Source organism: Alosa alosa, chromosome 20, assembly GCF_017589495.1.
Source record: "Alosa alosa isolate M-15738 ecotype Scorff River chromosome 20, AALO_Geno_1.1, whole genome shotgun sequence".
NCBI lineage: Eukaryota > Metazoa > Chordata > Actinopteri > Clupeiformes > Clupeidae > Alosa > Alosa alosa.
Window position 1 is genome coordinate 9,772,585 of NC_063208.1, and position 18,194 is coordinate 9,790,778.

Sequence of the window (18,194 nt, forward strand, 5' to 3'; positions counted from 1 at the left end):
GGCATATGTCTGTTTGTTATGGTATTTCTAGAAACAATGTAATTGTGTATGATGAACCGGTATAAGACTATGTTTCGTCCCAAAGGACTTTGGGTTTGCTGCTGGAATTTTGTTGTTGACCTGAACAGGGTATGGTCAAGGCTTCTTTCTGATAACAGACTGCCAACATAAACAAATGTGCCTGCTCTTGTGATGTGAATTCAGGCATTTAACGACACCTCCAAGGCCATAGCTTTAATTAACAGAACACACTGATAAGACTATAAACTTCATCTGACCTGAGTATCATCCTGGAGAAACAGAAACAACTTTCAGTGTTATAATAATTATAAGCAAGTAAGATTTCTTATATCAATAATGATGTATAAAATAAAAAAAATTGTCTGATAACCAAAGCCGATATTTTTTTTCTTTGTTTACTTAGTTTTTGTTGGGAAAGTGGAAACAAACATATTCATACAAAAAAATAATCAAGTATTGTAGGCCTTCATAACACAACATTTACCTAGTGTTATACAAATTTGCCAATATAAGTCAACAATGCAGATATTGGGCGATATACTGTATTAGTGTATCCCTACTTGGAATCAGTCGAGCCCACCTACTTCTTTGTGCTAGTTCACACTCTGGATAAAATTATCTGTTAAAGCACATTATGCATGCGGTCTTCACTGATGAAGATAAAACTTTTTGAACAAATTTTGAAGGCATCTGATGATGTGAAGGACAGATAATGGAGAATAGATAACAGCTGTGTTGGAATAATTTTGATTATAGGCTCTTTCTCACCAAGAATCAATATTTTGACAATATATATAGACCCTTTCAACAATAAAAACAAAAACAATGCTTGAATGTTCTATTTGGGTCCCAATCTACTTCCTCTGCATTAAGATAACATATGGAATGTTAAAAAGGAAGCCTTGTGGGGCCAAGTATGATGCTGATAATGGAACTCTCTTGAAAGGGTCTATAATGAGCGCTCGCACTACTACGAAGCCTCTTTATTTGATAACACTAACTTAAGAACTATTTCCTATTCTGGAAAATGTTCAGTTTCTTTTTCTTTCGGTCAGCGGTTCAATGATACCATTCGATTGTGCCGCAAATTATCAGTGCACCAGCAATCTCCTCGTTGAGGAGGCCCTAACCCTGCAGATCATAGACAGAGAAAGCATGGTCTGGGAACAGAACACAGTTGCATGTCCAGTGTAGCTATGGGTCTGTCTACACGGGAAATGGCAAGTGTCTTGGTGCGACCGCACCCCCAGCAACTCCACTTCCAACGTCACTGATTCCGACATACGCCCGACACTTTGGCTTTTTCTCTGGTGGTGGTGGAGCTGACCGGACATCTGAGGCTTTAGGCGTTACCGATTTACTATCATTCATTGTGTGTGGCCTCTGAAAAAAGCTTTTAAGGCTAGTCTGCCTGGGCATTGACACGTTTCAACCGTCTCACTCATTCGTTCATTGTTTAACAGACGTTTTAAGCGTGCACTTTACTTGAAATGCATGTTGTTTAATAACTTTCAAACGAGCCTGTATAGGCCTACATTTTAGGCTTATTCTCAAATTCAGATTGTGTTAGGGGGACGGGATTATTAGCCAGTTTCAATCGGACAATTTGACAGGAGAGATTTAATTTTGTCAGACATTTCATATTTGGGGGCCAAGCAGCGAAGCTGCGAGGACCTCATTGTGTTTCTACGTTTTCCTATTATTATTATATGCAATGGGAGTCTATGGCAGCCCATAGAACCGTATGGTAAAAAGTTGGGAAATTTGGCACACTGATTGGGGACGATCCCATGATTCATGTCACCAAGTTTCATGTCGGCAACTCGAACCCTCTAGCGCCACCAACAGGCCAAATTTGGACGTGCGTTCATGCACGTAACTTTTGACCAGTTGGTCCGATTTTCAAAAGTCAGGTATTGTTGGAATCCTTGGACCAAGCCGAGTTCAACGCATCCTATGACGTCATTTTCCGCCATTTTGGATTTCATCAAAAACACTTAAAATGTATCAGGGGTCACATACTTTCTCTGATTCCCACCAAATTTGACACAGATCATCTTCAGACCAAGCCTCACAAAAAAACTTTTTGTCTTCGGAAGTATTACCGTTCGCCTGTAAAAGCCAATCAAAATTTGCGGCGAAGCCGCCAAACAGGAAGTGAGCTCATATCTCAGCAACCCTTGCATGTACCAAAACCAAACTTGGTACATTGACTCATGACCCTATCAGGAGGAACCTCACCAAAATTGTCACAGACCATCTTCAGACCATGCCTTGTCACTTCATTTATTTCTGTAACAATTGATAGAAGCGTTCGCCCGTCACATCCAATCGAAATTTGTGGTGAAGCCGCCAAACAGGAAGTGAGCTCATATCTCAGCAATTGTTGCATGTATCAAAACCAAACTTGGTACATGGACTCATGACCCCATCAGGTGAATGCCGAAGAAATTATGTGACCTTTGACCTCTAGGGTCACTGCAATTAGCAAAAATGCATTTTGCCTTGTAACTTTTGACGTGCTAGACGTGAAACTTGCTTTGACAGCTTATGGCCATACGTCTGATTGCAGCATTGAGCCAACAGCATTTCGTTGCCATGGTTACTCCGGCCTATCTGCTTGGCCCCCTCATTGCTGCTTGCAGCTATATTATTGAATGTATTTTTCATCTAATACTAGCAACTTAAAGCAACACAAAATGCAGTTATTTTACTGTCTCTTCTGTTCAGCAAGTCCTGAAAATGATTTACAATCGTGAAAGATGGGAGTTCTAAAAACCATGATGGGAGCGGAACACCGATATCTGTGTCCTCTGAACAGAGACTGACACTGTTCTATTGCCACTGAGGCTGTGCTGTGTTTTCCTACCCCTGGTGCTCCCAAACTGCCCCCCTCCCCTTTCTGCTTGCCAGGTGTCGCCTGTGCTCTTAGGGAACAACAGTGAATGTGTAAAGTGTTCTTCTTAGCGCTCGACAGACAGACACATGAATGGAAGTGTTGAATTTTTTTGTCTGATCTCCTTTGACGAATAAAATACTTTCATCTTTCGTTTGAGGGTGTAAGTCAGAGAATTCTGAAGCAAGATAAACAGAGCTTTTCTTTCTTTGTGTTTTATTTCATGAAGTCAGTGGAGAATCAGTCAGATAGTATCTTCAATATTCAGCTCGATCACTAAGGTTTTAGACTATGTCTTTGTTTCACATGGGAACCAATTCTGTCAGGAAACTATAATTTCTTATCATTGTTGCAATGATCTGATCAACATATCAATATCTTCAATGTCTTAAAAAGGACTATCGTCACACTAATCATAGTAATTGGTTACAATAATTGGTCTTAATACCGACACACATGCAGACACACAGTCCACTCTTGTCTGTCTCTCTGACATAAACAAACAGGACTCACTGCACTGATCACTTGATTTCATTAAGCCTCAATTTTACATGGTTCCAATAAAAGCTCGTTCTTTTGGTTTTCTGCTCCCTGAGTTTGTATACTGCAGCTTGTATACTGCAGTTTGTATACTAAACACACTGCAGCAGAAACAGGTGGCTTCTCTCTTCTCATTTCCTCTTTTATCTCCTCTACTGGAATCCGTTTCTCACTTCATAAATTAAATGACTCATGCTTTCTGTCAGACAGGCCATTAGTCAGCGCAACAAGCAGGTCATGTTGATTATGGTTTTCCCCAAGCAGCTGTCTAATCCTATCCATTTGAAATAAAAGCCAAAATGTTTAGTTACATGGACTTCAAAGGATAATCTGATGAGCTTTGGGATTTTAACCCTTAAAGGTGTACCGTCACACTGGTGTGGCGTGAATGTTGGAAAATGAACGCTCTAAAGAATATCTGGGTACATTGAATTCAACATACCTTGAACCTTGAATTGTTGCGGAACGGAATCTTATGTTAGAATGTTCAAAAACCCACACTTTTATTTGTAATAAGCTCCCCCTGCAGTTGTGAGTATTTTTTTTTTCACAACTGTCTTAGATACCACTCATGGCTAGCACCCTTCCTCCTGGACACTGTACATGTGGGTTTGTTTACAAACTGGCAAAGATAATTTCCGAAGAGCCATGCTGACTGACAAGGTAATATTATACGATTTCATACAAATAGTAGGCCATTGCAAAATTACCGTAAAGCAATTCATGATCCTCTGGGACGCTGGAGAGCAAGTTGAAAGGCTAGGACTGGAAAGGGTGTGTGATTCACCCTATTAGTTTAAGTTCGTTTATTGTCATGTACTCATAAAAGGATTTATCAGTAATATTGTAGGGGGTATGTTGTAGGGCTGAAACGATTACGAGTAACTTGAATAATTCGATTAAAAAAATGATCGATGCAAATTCTCTGCCTCAAGGCTTTGTTTAATTCCCGTCTAGTTTTAGTTTATTTATTTAGCACAGCAAGGAGGGAACAAAGCCCAAAGGGCTTGTACAAGAGTTCCACCCTTTTCAATAATTACTCAACTGTAAAAGGCTAACAAATAAACTTTTCCAAACAAAGGAGATAAAGTACAGATACACTCAATATTAATTGAAAACTGAAACTGAAAAAATCAGGAGACAAAATACAAAAGTAGTCAAAGACGGATGGAGAAAGAATGAGATAGATAGATTTGATAAATGGATGTGATAGATATTCTGGGAGATCTTGGTTTCTGTAAATAAACTTGTGAATGAACAAACATATCTGATAGATATTCAATTTGTGAATTGGTAAAATTAATAAAAAGTGGTGCTGATAGAGCTTATCTGTTTGAATGTGAAATGAATCTTAAGAACCTCTTTTGGATATATCTGTCACTTGCGTTATGTGGCCTGTTCAGCTCAGGGATTATTGTTTCACATGGACTGTTATTACTGATGCGCACACCCCTTTCAGAATTAAGCTGCTGCGATGGCGGAGAGCCAAGAAACCGTCTGTAAAAGGCAGAGAATGTCCAAAGTTCATTTCAGATAATTTCAAACTTCAAAAAGGCGAGGTGCAGTGTGTCCACTGCAAAGCAGAACTGGCGTAGGCCTACCACAACAGCACGTCAACGATGAGTCAACATCTGAGACGAAAGCATCCAGTTGTTAACACCAGTCCACCAAGGGTAGCCGACACAAGGCAATGTAAACATTAATGTTAGCTGATTTAATGTATTAGCTAGTTAGAACGTACGGTATTTGTAGTGGCTGTAGCCTAATGTGAGTCGATATGATGTTAAGTTGTGGAAACTTTAAGAAGTAAACTAATTCATGTAAAATTGCAAGTGAGCAATACACCAAAAAACTCTTCTCTCTCTCATCAAATAGGCCTCCCCCAGACATAATTATTAAATAATGATTATATAATTAACCAGTATTATGGGGTAGTCTACAAGTAAGTTTACCATCAAAATGACTTCAAAGCTGTTATAATGATCACAATGCAGTTCCAGGCAATGCTGTCCATGCTTCATGAGAAACAGGAAGTTGTGCCTCGTACCTTAGAGTCGGACATGAGCTTCATGGCGGTCTGAACCAGTATGTCCCGGAACTCCTTCAGTGCTTGCTTCACATTCTGCTTGAAGCCGTCCATCTCGTCCTCCAGGTCCAGAAGCCTGAGTTCAAGTTCAAGTTTTATATGTACTCATAGACATTTATCAGTAATGAAAATGATTGTGCTCAAGAGCCAGCTCAACTTTAAAGAAGAATAAATTAAATAGTAGAGTTAAGAGAAAGTATATAAATTTTTAATAAACAAGACTGAAGAGTGTGTGAGTATTAAAAAGATAAGAAGATTAAAGGGGCACAAGGTCAAAGGTCACAAGGCATCATGGGCCAGGCCACACCCTTGCATACTTACAATACTCATAGGCCACAAGGGAAGTGGTCATCCTTTTTCACCTTTTCACACCCGGTCTACTGCGCACACTTGCAGATTTCAATGCTGACAAGCCAGCGTGAGATGTGCACTATTGAGTGAACACGCTTGTGAAGAAAGTAGAAAATAGTCTGCTCCCAAATCTACTTTTTGTTTTCTACTAGTTAAAAGTCTTACATGTCTGTATGTCTGTCTGTGTGTGTGTGTGTGTGTGTGTGTGTGTGTATTTCAATGCTGACAAGGCAGCGTGAGAGTGAATTGTGTGAGGTGAACAGGTTTGTGAAGAAAGTGGAAAATAGTCTATTGGCATTGCACACTTTGAGTGCCAAAAACACAATATTGCGTTTTCTGTTCCCATGCGCAATATAGCGTTTTAAAATTACAAAAATACACACTCTAACACACCTTATGTGTGATTTTGGGAACTCTATGATGAATAGAACTGAAATAAATGACGATTGAAAACTCATGAAAACGCACAATCTGACATTTTATCATAACTCTGCTTTTGATGGTTGCCGCTTAGGGTCGAATCAGTGACGCATGCACGTCAGGTCAAAACCAGGCCATTTATTTTCGTGGGTTTATTACTAGATGGCAGTCTTGCCAGGTCTCGCTAGGTCACTTCCCGGAAACTTTACAGACAACACTTTATATTTCATGAAAGACGCTATATCTCCATTTCTAGGGAAAAAAAAACAGGGATTTTGATGAAAACTAGCCACTGTTTAGCTTGGGATTTCTCAGGAACAGAGGCATGTAAAAATAAACAGTTTGTACCAACTGAGAGCTTAAAGTCTCACCTTTCAAACGAGCCATAGTATGTGTCCATAGGTATAACATAGAATACACTGTGGCTCTACAAAATCGTCAACAATGATCTAGATCTAGGCACTCTGGGCCAAAGCTTACAAAAACAGAGTGGCATTCAAAGTGTTGAAAAGGTACACCTTCAATAATAATAATAATAATAATAATAATAATAATAATAATACATATTTCTGTAATGTTTATATATTTTTAAGATTTGTTGACTCAAGGCAACATTGTACCATAATGGTAAAAAGTGAAATAATTCCTATTTTTAAGAATTAAAGTTAACTTATTCATCAATCAATATGTATCTGTTTTTCAATGCATTACAAGTGTCATACAAAAATCTAATTTTAAATTCAGTTGTTCATTGTACTAATTGCGGAATGAAAATCAATATTTTACAGTGGTTTAGAACACTGCTCTCCCACGTTCTGAAAAGTTGTTGATAATACATCTTTACTTATCAATAAAGCTTGCTCATATTTTTTCTTGATGATTTACTGGAAGTAAAGTACTGAGAAATGCAATTTTCACAAGGGAAAACATGGCATCGCAAGATACCTGCACAGTCCGTGAATGAGGAAGCAAAATTGCATTGGATAGTACTGGAGTTCCCACCCCTGCTGAAGAATTATCCAATCAAATGGTTGTTTGATTGGAGGCAACACCGTACCATAGAGGGTTAATCAGCATGCTCATCATTCATTTGACTGTTTATGCCAAAACATGAGAATCTGTGCGAGTTTCATAAAAGGCATGCTTGTTGTGTGCCGATAATCAAAGACAAACAGAGGTTTTGTCACAGTAATAATAACCTGTTGAGCGACTGTTTGATGGTCAAGGATTTTTCAGGCTTTATTTTGGTTAGCTGGTCTATAGCTAAATTTAATACTGAAGGTATGACGAAGCACAAGGTTAAGTTGTTGGCTGTGTTCCAGTAATTTGTTGTTTTACACACTGTCTTTTAATTGTTCTATGTTGTATTTTATGTCTTTTAACTATTCTATTTGATCTACATTCTTAAACTACTGCCCTTGTATGCTTTTATGCACTCTTTGCTTTTGTTTATGTAAAGCACATTTAATTTACGCATGTTTATGAAATGTGCTATATATATAAACTTGCCTTGCCTTAAAATTGATGCGTCATTGCACAATAACAATAACAAACCATTTCTGGTCAATTGTTAAACTGTACAGTTGTCCCAACTTGTCAGGATACTGTTGTAATGGAGAAGGTAAGATTCATGATGTTAGACTAAATAGTCATGTCAAGGCCCCTCTGAGATATGCTAAAAATTCAGCTTTTCAGCACATCTCAGGTTACTGAATGATTGCAGGATGCCACACACACACACACCCCAATCTTGAGGGAGCGCTGGGTTTACGTTCTGTGCTCCTTCACTTTGACACACACACGCACATGCGCACACACACACACACGTGCGCGCGCACACACACACACTCCAAATCCTGGATTTCACACTGGGTGCACGATCTCTGCTCCTTCACATCAACACTCTCTCTCTCTCTCTCACACACACACACACACACACACACACACACACACTCACATACCGTCCTTCCAAATCCTGGATGCTGCGTTGGGTGCACGCTCTCTGCTTTTTTACTCTGTGGACCAGAGCCTCCAGCTTCTGTCTGCGCTCCGAAACCACCTCTCCCATAAACTGGAAACTACAACACAGAGAAGCCCAAACACAACACACACATGAATGAGAGGAGGAGAGATAGAGAGTGTCTGTGCAAGCAGATGTGTGGGTGCGTGTGGGTGCGTGTGTGTGTGTGTGTGTGTATGTGAGTGTGTGTGTGTGTATATGCATACGTGTGTGTGTGTGTGTGTGTGTGTGTGTATGCATACGTGTGTGTGTGTGTGTAAGACTATTTTTTTTTCAGGCTAACATTATCAAACAAAATAGGGTAGGCTAAGCTTTTTGTAAAGATGATTTGATATGTTGCAGCCTAGGCCACTTGCAAATTTTCCTAGTTAGTTTGTTCAACCGGTCAATAATGTTGTGAGTAGTCTTCACATTACATGTTAAACGGAATACTCCAGATGAGGTTATATTGAAAGTTTCTTAGACTTCATAGTGTCAATCATCATTGCTTTTGTCTTGGAATTACACATGCCAGTTTAGAAGTAATTAATCTTTTATTCACATTAGCCTTTACTACACTGACTAACTTCTCTATTAAAGTTGTCTGAATTTTCTCCACCTTTTGCACATGTAAATGGTTCAAACATCATGTATTCTTCTAGCCTGGCTAGCGCCACCACTTCTCAATGAGACGTGGTCTGGGAACCAAACGTTAATTTTCTCGTATTTGAAAAAAATGCCCAGATCCGTTTATTGGGTGCCACGGATGTCTATCAAATGCGTCTGTGCATAGCTCATCATTGTCTCGCTTTCCCCCTTGTTCTGTGATTGGTCCCCTATCTCAGGCGAAAATTTGCTCCATGGTCTCCAGGCTGCCTTAGCAGCGTGAATCAAATCGCGCGCAAGGCAGCATGGGAACACCCAGGCTAGTATTCTTCATCACAGAAACTCGTTGTAGCCTATATAGTAGTAGCCCCCACAGTAGCCTACATGTCTCACATGCAAGAACGGCAACATAAGGTTAGTGGCCTAATGTTGTTTACATTAACAACTTTAGAAGAAAACATGCTGCTACATTGCTACACTTATTTACTCAACGTCTTTTCCTTAATATTTAATTCTCAAAGTTTCAACTAGCCCACCTGTGACATCTCTCCTGGTCGGCTATCTGCGCTTGCACACGAAAGGCTATTTTACTTTCACTTTAGAATGGCATGAATTGGTAAAATATGTCTGTGGACTTAAATTGGTAAAATATGTCTTGTCTTCACCGTGGGATCGTGAGAAACGTAATTTCGATCTCTTTGTATGTCTGGAACATGTGAAGAAATTGACAATAAAGCTGACTTTGACTTTGACTTTGACTTTGAATGACTGAAGGATGAAAACCATGAAAAATAAAAATGATAGTTGAGTCATTCCGTGTCAAATCAGATTGGTTGTTGCTGCACCGTTCAAACCTTGTCATCAATGGGTCCTAAAACCAAGGCCTGTGAAATATTTCTGTGCAATTCTTCTGGTTGTCAACTCAGCATGTCTATGCAGTCTACTCCAATAACGTTAGCTCTGGAAATGCAGTGTCATAGACCAACGTCATTGCATTAGTTAGCACTGCCGTGAACCAATCAAATCATAAGATCTTACCACAAGGGAACCAGCAGAGTTGCAAACACATGGTAGTTGTTAGTTCATTATAAAAAGGTAAGGAAATGTCTAGACAATGCAAATTATTCTTCGTCATTCAATAATGAGGCAACAACCTATCTGTTTTGCGCAAGGATAACAAATGTGAAGCACCATCATCACCTCACACATGTGCAGCCTATGAGAGGCAGGGACGTTGGAACCGATTTCTGTTAGGGGGTGTGTTGAACGGATGGTGTGTGCATGGCATGACATGGCATGACATGGCATGGCATGGCATGTGTGTGGTGTATAGTGCACATGAACGCACTCAAAACATTTTGAAAACGTGAAGCCGCAAATATTGCGAAATGTTTTAAATGACAATGATAACTGATAGATTGACATGGAGGGTGGAGTAAGTGAATCATATGAAGGGTGGAGTAATGAAGGGAGGGTGGAGTAAGTGAATCACCAAGGGTGGAGTAGGTGAATCATATTTATTTGGAGAGCTCGACACTTGGCTGATGAAGCATTGAGCAAGGCTGACAGCCACTGGATGGCCATTGTGCCCTTGGGCAAGGCACTTAACCCCAAGTTGCTCCGGCGACAATAGTCCTTGTAATATGATTGACATATGTAAGTCGCTTTGGATAAAAGAGTCTGCTAAATTAATAAACATAAATGTAAATGTTAACAGGAATCCACTAGTCATTGATATTCTCAATTAAAATGAAGCAAAGATTTTGTTTACTGTGTCTAACTCTCTCTCCATCTTCTCTTGAGCTATTCCTTCTCACAAAGGTAGAGAACATTCTGCAGACAGCACTGCATTCCCTCTTGCTGGAACTGTCAAAACGAAAAACGCTTAACACATTCAACCATGTATCAGATCCTCTCGGACTAGACTGTGAGTTTGTGTGTAAGTGGTTGTTATCTAGGGTTATTACACAGCTCTTCAGAGTGCTGCAGAATGCTCCGTTCACTTGAATGGGCCTTCCCAACGTCTGCTAATTCTCAATAACAGACCGTTGCTAAGTAGAACAGACCGCTGTCAAGGAAAATGGGCTTTGTGCTTCTAATTTACGTCTTTCATATTACTGCGCAAGGACTGGAACTTCATTCAAAAGTGAAAGCAGACGGTTATCAGCTGTGTTCTAAAGAATGTTTGATTCAAGTTCAGCGTGTGCTGTTGTCGAACTATTTGTTTTTCACCAAAAGCCATGACGAAACGGTAACAAATAGGCTATAGCCTAGGCTATGTAGGCTAAATAGTCACATCGTGGGGAGTTTATAGTTTAGTTTTGGCAAGTAGCCGTGTAATAAGCGGGATAATGTATAGAACGCCAGTCATTATTGGGAAAATAAGTCCCTTCCCACTGTGCGTCGGGGTCCGGTTCGCCCTGTCGGGACGTATTTTCCCAATAATGACCTGCGTTCTATACATTATCCCTTACCTATCTATGCACTTGAAGGTCAGGTAGAGAGGAATGAGAGTGGAGAGGAGAAAAATATGTTGTTTTCATCACACTTAAGATATAAATTCACCAATATTTTATATCTTAATTAAATATATATACAGTATATTCCTGTATAGAAATTAAGGCCACTATGTTACTTAAGGTTATTTTTCATTTTTGCTTGCATTTTGCTTTTTTTTCAGCCTCACTCTTTTCCTTTCTTTTCAGTTATGAAACCAGTCATGAGATCCTGTTCTAATTGGTTGTTTTTTGGTCTCCGTTAAGGTCATCATCATTCCCAAACAAGGCGCAGCTGCTAATCCAAATACTCTGCCATCTACTCTTCGGCCCCGAGTTTGGCGGCATCGTATCAAGAATATGGTAGAGCATGTGCAGCACTGCACAAGAGAATTGCCAGGGGGAAGGTGTAATCAAATGCAATATCGGAACTCCCCCATTACCGTCGGTCCCGTATTTCCGCCGTCTTGTGTGTATGCGTCACTTAATATCCATTTCTATACAAACCAGACTTGTGCAAAATTCCAGAATTGAATTGAAATTGGCTCTTAAATTCCAATTCAATTCTTGAATTTCACTTGCATTTCAATTGAGGTAGCAAACAGGAAGCAGAATTGCCATTCGAATTGTGCACAACCCTGATACAAACCAAGACGGCGGATTCCTAAAGAAACGCAAGCACCCACACCATAGCTGTATCTAAATTAGCTATGTACCAAAAATGACATTTTACCGTGACTCGAAGAGCTGTAAACAGTGTTGTAAGGCTGCGTGTACACATCCGCTTGGAGCTCCAGTGGAATTTTAATTTCATGACGAGATGACGGATATTTCAGGCAGTAAATGCTCCCGTTAAGAACCAAACCAGATTTTGTTCAAATCTACACACCTATGGCTACTGAAAAATGTAAGGTTCATTTAGCAAATGTTATTTTGAAGTGTTAAAAAAAATTGTCGTTTTAGAATTTCTGAACAAAAGTGGTGATAATTGGGGGTGTTACGATAAGTGGGTTGAGGTTGATAAATAAAATATTTGGTTAAAGCTGACTATTAGCAGTGTTGAGCAATACCTTTAAATGGAATGAGTCTTACAGTAGCCTTTGACATCTCTATATTGCACATCTGAATAGTTTTACAAGGCCTAGCATTTCTTTTGCTTTTCCAAATAAATACAATCACAAAAACATAAAAAAAACGAGACAGAGAAGTTTAAAAAAAAAAGCACTGGTAGTATATTTACAAGACGATTTATACAGACATTACCTTAAGGAATTTTACCGTTCCACGCCATCTTGAATTTAGTCACGATAAGTCGAGCGACGAGTACGAACGAACAGGTATGATAAGGGATCAGATTCCAAAACTAATTTAGTGGAAATGCATGGATTCAGTTGAAGCACTACCAGTGCTTTTTCAAAGTTCTCTATGTCTCGTTTTAAATGTCAAGGCCCTCGGAAGTCTACCAATGAAGTATGGAGCTACTTTGAGCCTCGTAAATGGTGTAAAACAGTGATTTATTTGCATGGCTAGGCCGATGCCCGAGGCACCACAACGAAACACTGTGTTGGTAGCATTGGCTAACTAGCGCCAGATTTCTGAGTGCAGGGGACAAGCCGAAGTGAGCTATGGCGTGAGACATACGTTCACACTCGTTATCATGTTTCAACACACTTTAGGTCAAAATCACACCAGAATTATCCTTTAATCCAAATTGCAGTTCAATGTGACAACAGAATCGCTATTTCGAGCACCAGTTTTTGTAGTGAAAGTATTTGTACTACCAAAAGCAACCTTAACTTTCGTTGGCCTTTCGAATGTCTTATTTCACTTTCACGTCATTCACTTAAACTTTCCTACTTGCTAGATTTGACCAATCTTCCATAGCCTACGTGCACAAGTAGTTAGAGAGAGTAGAACTACTGATCTTCATGATCTCCCTGCTTGTATACATCTTATCATGTATGGTATAATTTAATGAACGCTAAACGTTTGATTCTTTTTAATGTTGTCATCAGTTAACTTCATTCAACTGCGCTTGTATGTAGGCGCTGCCATTCAGTTGTGGACGTTCGTAAATTGCGTTTATGGGCAGAGAAAGGCAGAGAAAGGCGCAGTTTACACTAAGGATAGAACGATTGATAAATACGAAGGAAACTTGGGTCTGACAGCGCTCGCAATCTGCGGTGTGTCCATGGCGCTGATAACGCTAGGTTCAAATGTACGTACATCTGGCCCTCAGATCTATCAGATGTAACAGGCAGGTCATAGTTGATATAGATAGTTGGGATAGTTGATCTGTTGACTGTTTGCAGATGTATGGTATGTCTTGTAGGCAGAGAAAAGCTGATGCTTAAACACTGTCCACTTAATCTTCAGTGTACTGAATGGAATGGTGTAGGATGGTTGGCAAATTGATGTCGTCCTCCCTTTAAAGAGCATTTTTAGTATTTTAAAAATACAAAATACATTTTGTATTGACATTTTATTTTAAAATACATTTTGATGTATTTTTGTCCATTATGCTGTAGAATATTGGTGTTTTTCTTTTAAACATATTCTCTTGTATCTTTGTCTAAGACACCAAAACGACTGAGACAGAATGTTTATTGTAAGCAGACAGAACGCCAAATGGTGTATCTAACTAATTGCCACCCCCACCCCCCCCCCCCACACACACACGAGACATCTAACTTAAATCTGCTCAGGAAGGCAATATCACTACCTGCCCCCTCCAATCCAACCCCAGACAGGAATGTTTACTCTGTCATTTTATCTAACCATGAGTGTTCTAGATCTGGGTTCATTGTCTTGGCTTCACTTGTGCTACATTGGGCTGTGCGTGGAGCAGAGCTACCATAACTCTGCTGTAACATCCAGAATAACAACTCGGTGTCTCCATTTGGAATTAAGGAGACTGTTTTCAATAGCATTCTTCAATGCAATCATCCCATATGGGCATTGCGGGGGGGCCGTAAAACTTCAAATAATCGCAGAGTCCCTAAGAGACGCCTGTCTCTTTTAAACGCCTGGCGTGGCTACAGGTTTGGGTTAAAGGCCGGTCTCCAGTAGAGGCCTGTACTGTTTTTTAGTTTCAGGTTGTATTTAATCTTCTAAAACCCGTCAGATCGTCTGTTTAAAGATTTGCAATGACACAAAACCGTTACAGAAAGGAGGTTACAGCAGTGTGAATTAGATGTTGCACGTCGTTACAAGCCGTCGCAAAGCATTCACATGTCTGGTCACAGTTGCAAGGTTTTAGAATGTTGCATCAAGTTGCTGCTCATCTCGTTGCGAATCTTGGGTGTGATTTGGGCTTAAGTATGGCGCAGACTGCGCACGTTATGATTAGATGGCATTAAAAGACTGCGGTGGGGAAAAGCTAGAGTTCCAAATTGTATTTGTATTGTATATTGTAACTTTTTTCCCAATATGAACTATGCCTATATGTCCGACTTAGTCATCGTTCAATTCATCCCTTGTGTTTAAAATTTGCGGATAGGCCGATGGTAAGCTTTTTTTTATGCTGGCAAGAAAACCAGAACGGTTCACGAACGTTATTCTTTATTCTAAATGCCATGGCGATAAAGAGAAAGTCGTCAGAAAAGGAATTTACATACTTGGCTATATCAGAGCCCGTCTACGGACATTCTCTGGCTATATACATGCCTTATGTTACCAAACAAAGGAATCTGAAGTTTCAGGTCAAGATCTCAAACGGTTTGCCTGTGGCGTCCATTTGAATTTCGGGTGCCACGGCCCTAATTGACACATTGGAATTTCACATTTCATCTTTTGCCATTTTTGGAAGCCCATAACGTCTGTTTGAATAGAGGTAGAGGGCTGGAAACTGGTGTGGTAGTTCATTGTAGCCTGTACTACACAATTCTGGAGGCAGAATCAACATTCCTTACCGTTTGGGTGAGAGGTGGGTCACCAAAGTCCTAAAAAATGTTGACGGCATGTGTGAATTTTCACTTTTTGGGTGGCCCTAGCACCACAATTGTTGATCATATTTATTCTAAACAGGATTATTTGTTAAATGTGGGAACTTTGCTCTTGCCAAAATTAATTTTAAGGGTATGGTACCACTGGTGGGGGTTTCATGGGGGTCCAAAAACTCTCTCCAGCAGAGGTGACTCTTGGATCCCCATATTTGGACCCCAAAATGACCATGTGGGCACTTGATGATCCTAATGGGATTTATACCAGATAAAGATACATATTTGTTCTTTCTTTTAATGAAATAAAAATTTTGACTATGAAGCTCCAAAATATGAATTTTATTCTTCATAATGCACCATTTTGGACATTGTTTGTGTAAATACTGAGACTGTCACGGATTAATCCGTGACAGTCTCAGTATTTAATTGTTTGCCATCACTGAGCATAATACTAAGTTATTTCCACTATTTTCATGCTTTATCATCAAGAAATTCTACCTGATCTAAAGTCAAAGTCAAAGTCAAAGTCAGCTTTATTGTCAATTTCTTCACATGTTCCAGACATACAAAGAGATCGAAATTACGTTTCTCACTATCCCACGGTGAAGACAAGACATATTTTACCAATTTAGGTCCACAGACAAACATAACATTCAAGTAAACAAAAAAGTAAGTAAATAAGTAAATAAGAGGGCACATATAATAATGAAAAAATAAGAGCAGCAAAATGTGGTTGAAATTGTGCATAGACAGTCAATAAAAATACTAGTGCAAATTCAGGCCAATAAAAGGCTTGGGTAGTTCTGTTTGACCTAAGTAAGAAGAAAGTGGCATAGTGGTGCAAGTTATGTAAGAGCAGCAGAAGTGTTGTGTTTCAGGACAACAACACCAGTTGTAAAGTGTACAAGTGTGCAAGTGGAGTAGTGCAGGCGGCCATTTTTGGGTCCAATGTCCAGGATGTTATGTAGCTGAGGGTGGAGGGGGGGAGAGGAGGGAGAGAGTTCAGCATCCTTACAGCTTGGTGTATGAAGCTGTTGGTGAGTCTGGTAGTGCGGGAGCGCAGGCTTCTGTACCTCTTCCCAGAGGGCAGTAGATCAAACAGATTGTGAGCGGGGTGACTTGCATCACTCACAATTTTGGTCAGCCTTCTATGGGTGAGGTGGGTGGTGTAGATGTCCTTCAGGGAGGGGAGTGAAGCACCAATGATCCTTCCAGCTGTGTTCACTATGCGCTGCAGGGCTTTCCTGTTGTATTCAGTGCAGCTTCCGCCCCACACAGCGATACAGCTGGAGAGGATGCTCTCAATGGTGCCTCGGTAGAATGTGGTCATGATGGCTGGTGGAGCACTTGCTCGCCTGAGTTTCCTAGGAGGAAGTACAGGCGGCGCTGAGCTCTTCGCCAGTGATGCAGTGTTGGTGGTCCAGGAGAGGTCTTCACTGATGTGCACCCCAGGAATTTGGTGCTGCTCGCTCTCTCCACCACAGCACCGTCGATGGTCAGTGGCAGGTGTTGGGTGTGACCTCTCCGGAAGTCAACAACAATCTCTTTGGTCTTGCTGGACGTTCAGCAGGAGGTTGTTGTCCCTGCACCACGTGGTCAGATGGTCGACCTCCAACCTGTATTGAGTCTCGCCGCCCTTGGTGATGAGACCCACCAGAGTTGTGTCGTCAGCAAATTTCACTATGTGATTGTTGCTGTAGGTTGCAGTGCAGTCATCGCCAGCAGGGTGAAGAGCAGCGGACTGAGCACGCAGCCTTGGGGGCCCCTGTGCTCAGTGTGATGCTGCTTGAGGTATTGTTGCCAACACGTACTACTTGGGGCCTCTGACAGAGGAAGTCCAGTAGCCAGTTGCAGAGGTAGGTACTGAGTCCCAGTTTGTCAAGTTTGCAGATGAGTTGTTGTGGTATTATGGTGTTGAATGCAGAACTGAAGTCTATAAACAGCAATCTCACATATGAGTCTCTTTTTTCCAGGTGGGTGAGGGCTGGGTGGAGGGCATTCCAGACTTCTGGAAACAATGTCCAAAATGGTGCATTATGAAGAATAAAATTCATATTATGGAGCTTCATAGTCAACATTTTTATTTCATTAAAAGAAAGAACAAATATGTGTCTTTATCTGGTATAAATCCCATTAGGATCATCAAGTGCCCACATGGTCATTTTGGAGTCCAAATATGGGGTTCCAAAAGAGTCACCTCTGCCGGAGAGGGTTTTTGGACCCCCATCAGTGGTACCATACCCTTCAAATTCATTTTGGCAAGAGCAAAGTTCCCACATAAAACAAATAATCCTGTTTAGAATAAATATGATCATTAATTGTGGTGCTAGGGCCACCCAAAAAGTGAAAATTCACACATGCCATCAACATTTTTTAGGATTTTGGTGACCCACCTCTCACCCAAACAGTAAGGAATGTTGATTCTGCCTCCAGAATTGTGTAGTACAGGCTACAATGAACTACCACACCAGTTTCCAGCCCTCTACCTCTATTCGAACAGACGTTATGGGCTTCCAAAAATGGCAAAAGATGAAATGTGAAATTCCAATGTGTCAACCCGTGCCGTGGCACCCGAAATTCAAATGGACGCCACAGGCAAACCGTTTGAGATATTGACCTGAAACTTCAGATTCCTTTGTTTGGTTACATAAGGCATATATTCACCGCTTTTCAGCAAAATCTGAGGTGTTATGTACATGATACCCCGATATTGGCTGTTTTCACATGGAATGACCCTAGTGACAAAATATGAGCTTTCAGTGTGATACGATCTCTTTGTAGATTACCTTTAATTAAAACGTGGTTCATCTGTTCTGGCTATCCCTGCTATTTGGATCTT

The 18,194-nt window shown here is 40.4% G+C and overlaps 1 protein-coding gene across 2 annotated transcripts in view; it reads right to left on the reverse strand.

Moving 5' to 3' along the window:
• LOC125285536 overlaps positions 1-18,194 on the reverse strand; it is a 42,831-nt gene that overhangs the window by 11,106 nt on the left and 13,531 nt on the right. For both annotated transcript variants that reach the window (XM_048230051.1, XM_048230050.1), the window contains exons 6-7: positions 8,276-8,392; positions 5,505-5,619 (exon numbers count right to left, since the gene is read on the reverse strand). In XM_048230051.1, the coding sequence (XP_048086008.1) occupies positions 5,505-5,619; positions 8,276-8,392 (232 nt within the window). The remainder of the gene's footprint in view (positions 1-5,504; positions 5,620-8,275; positions 8,393-18,194) is intronic.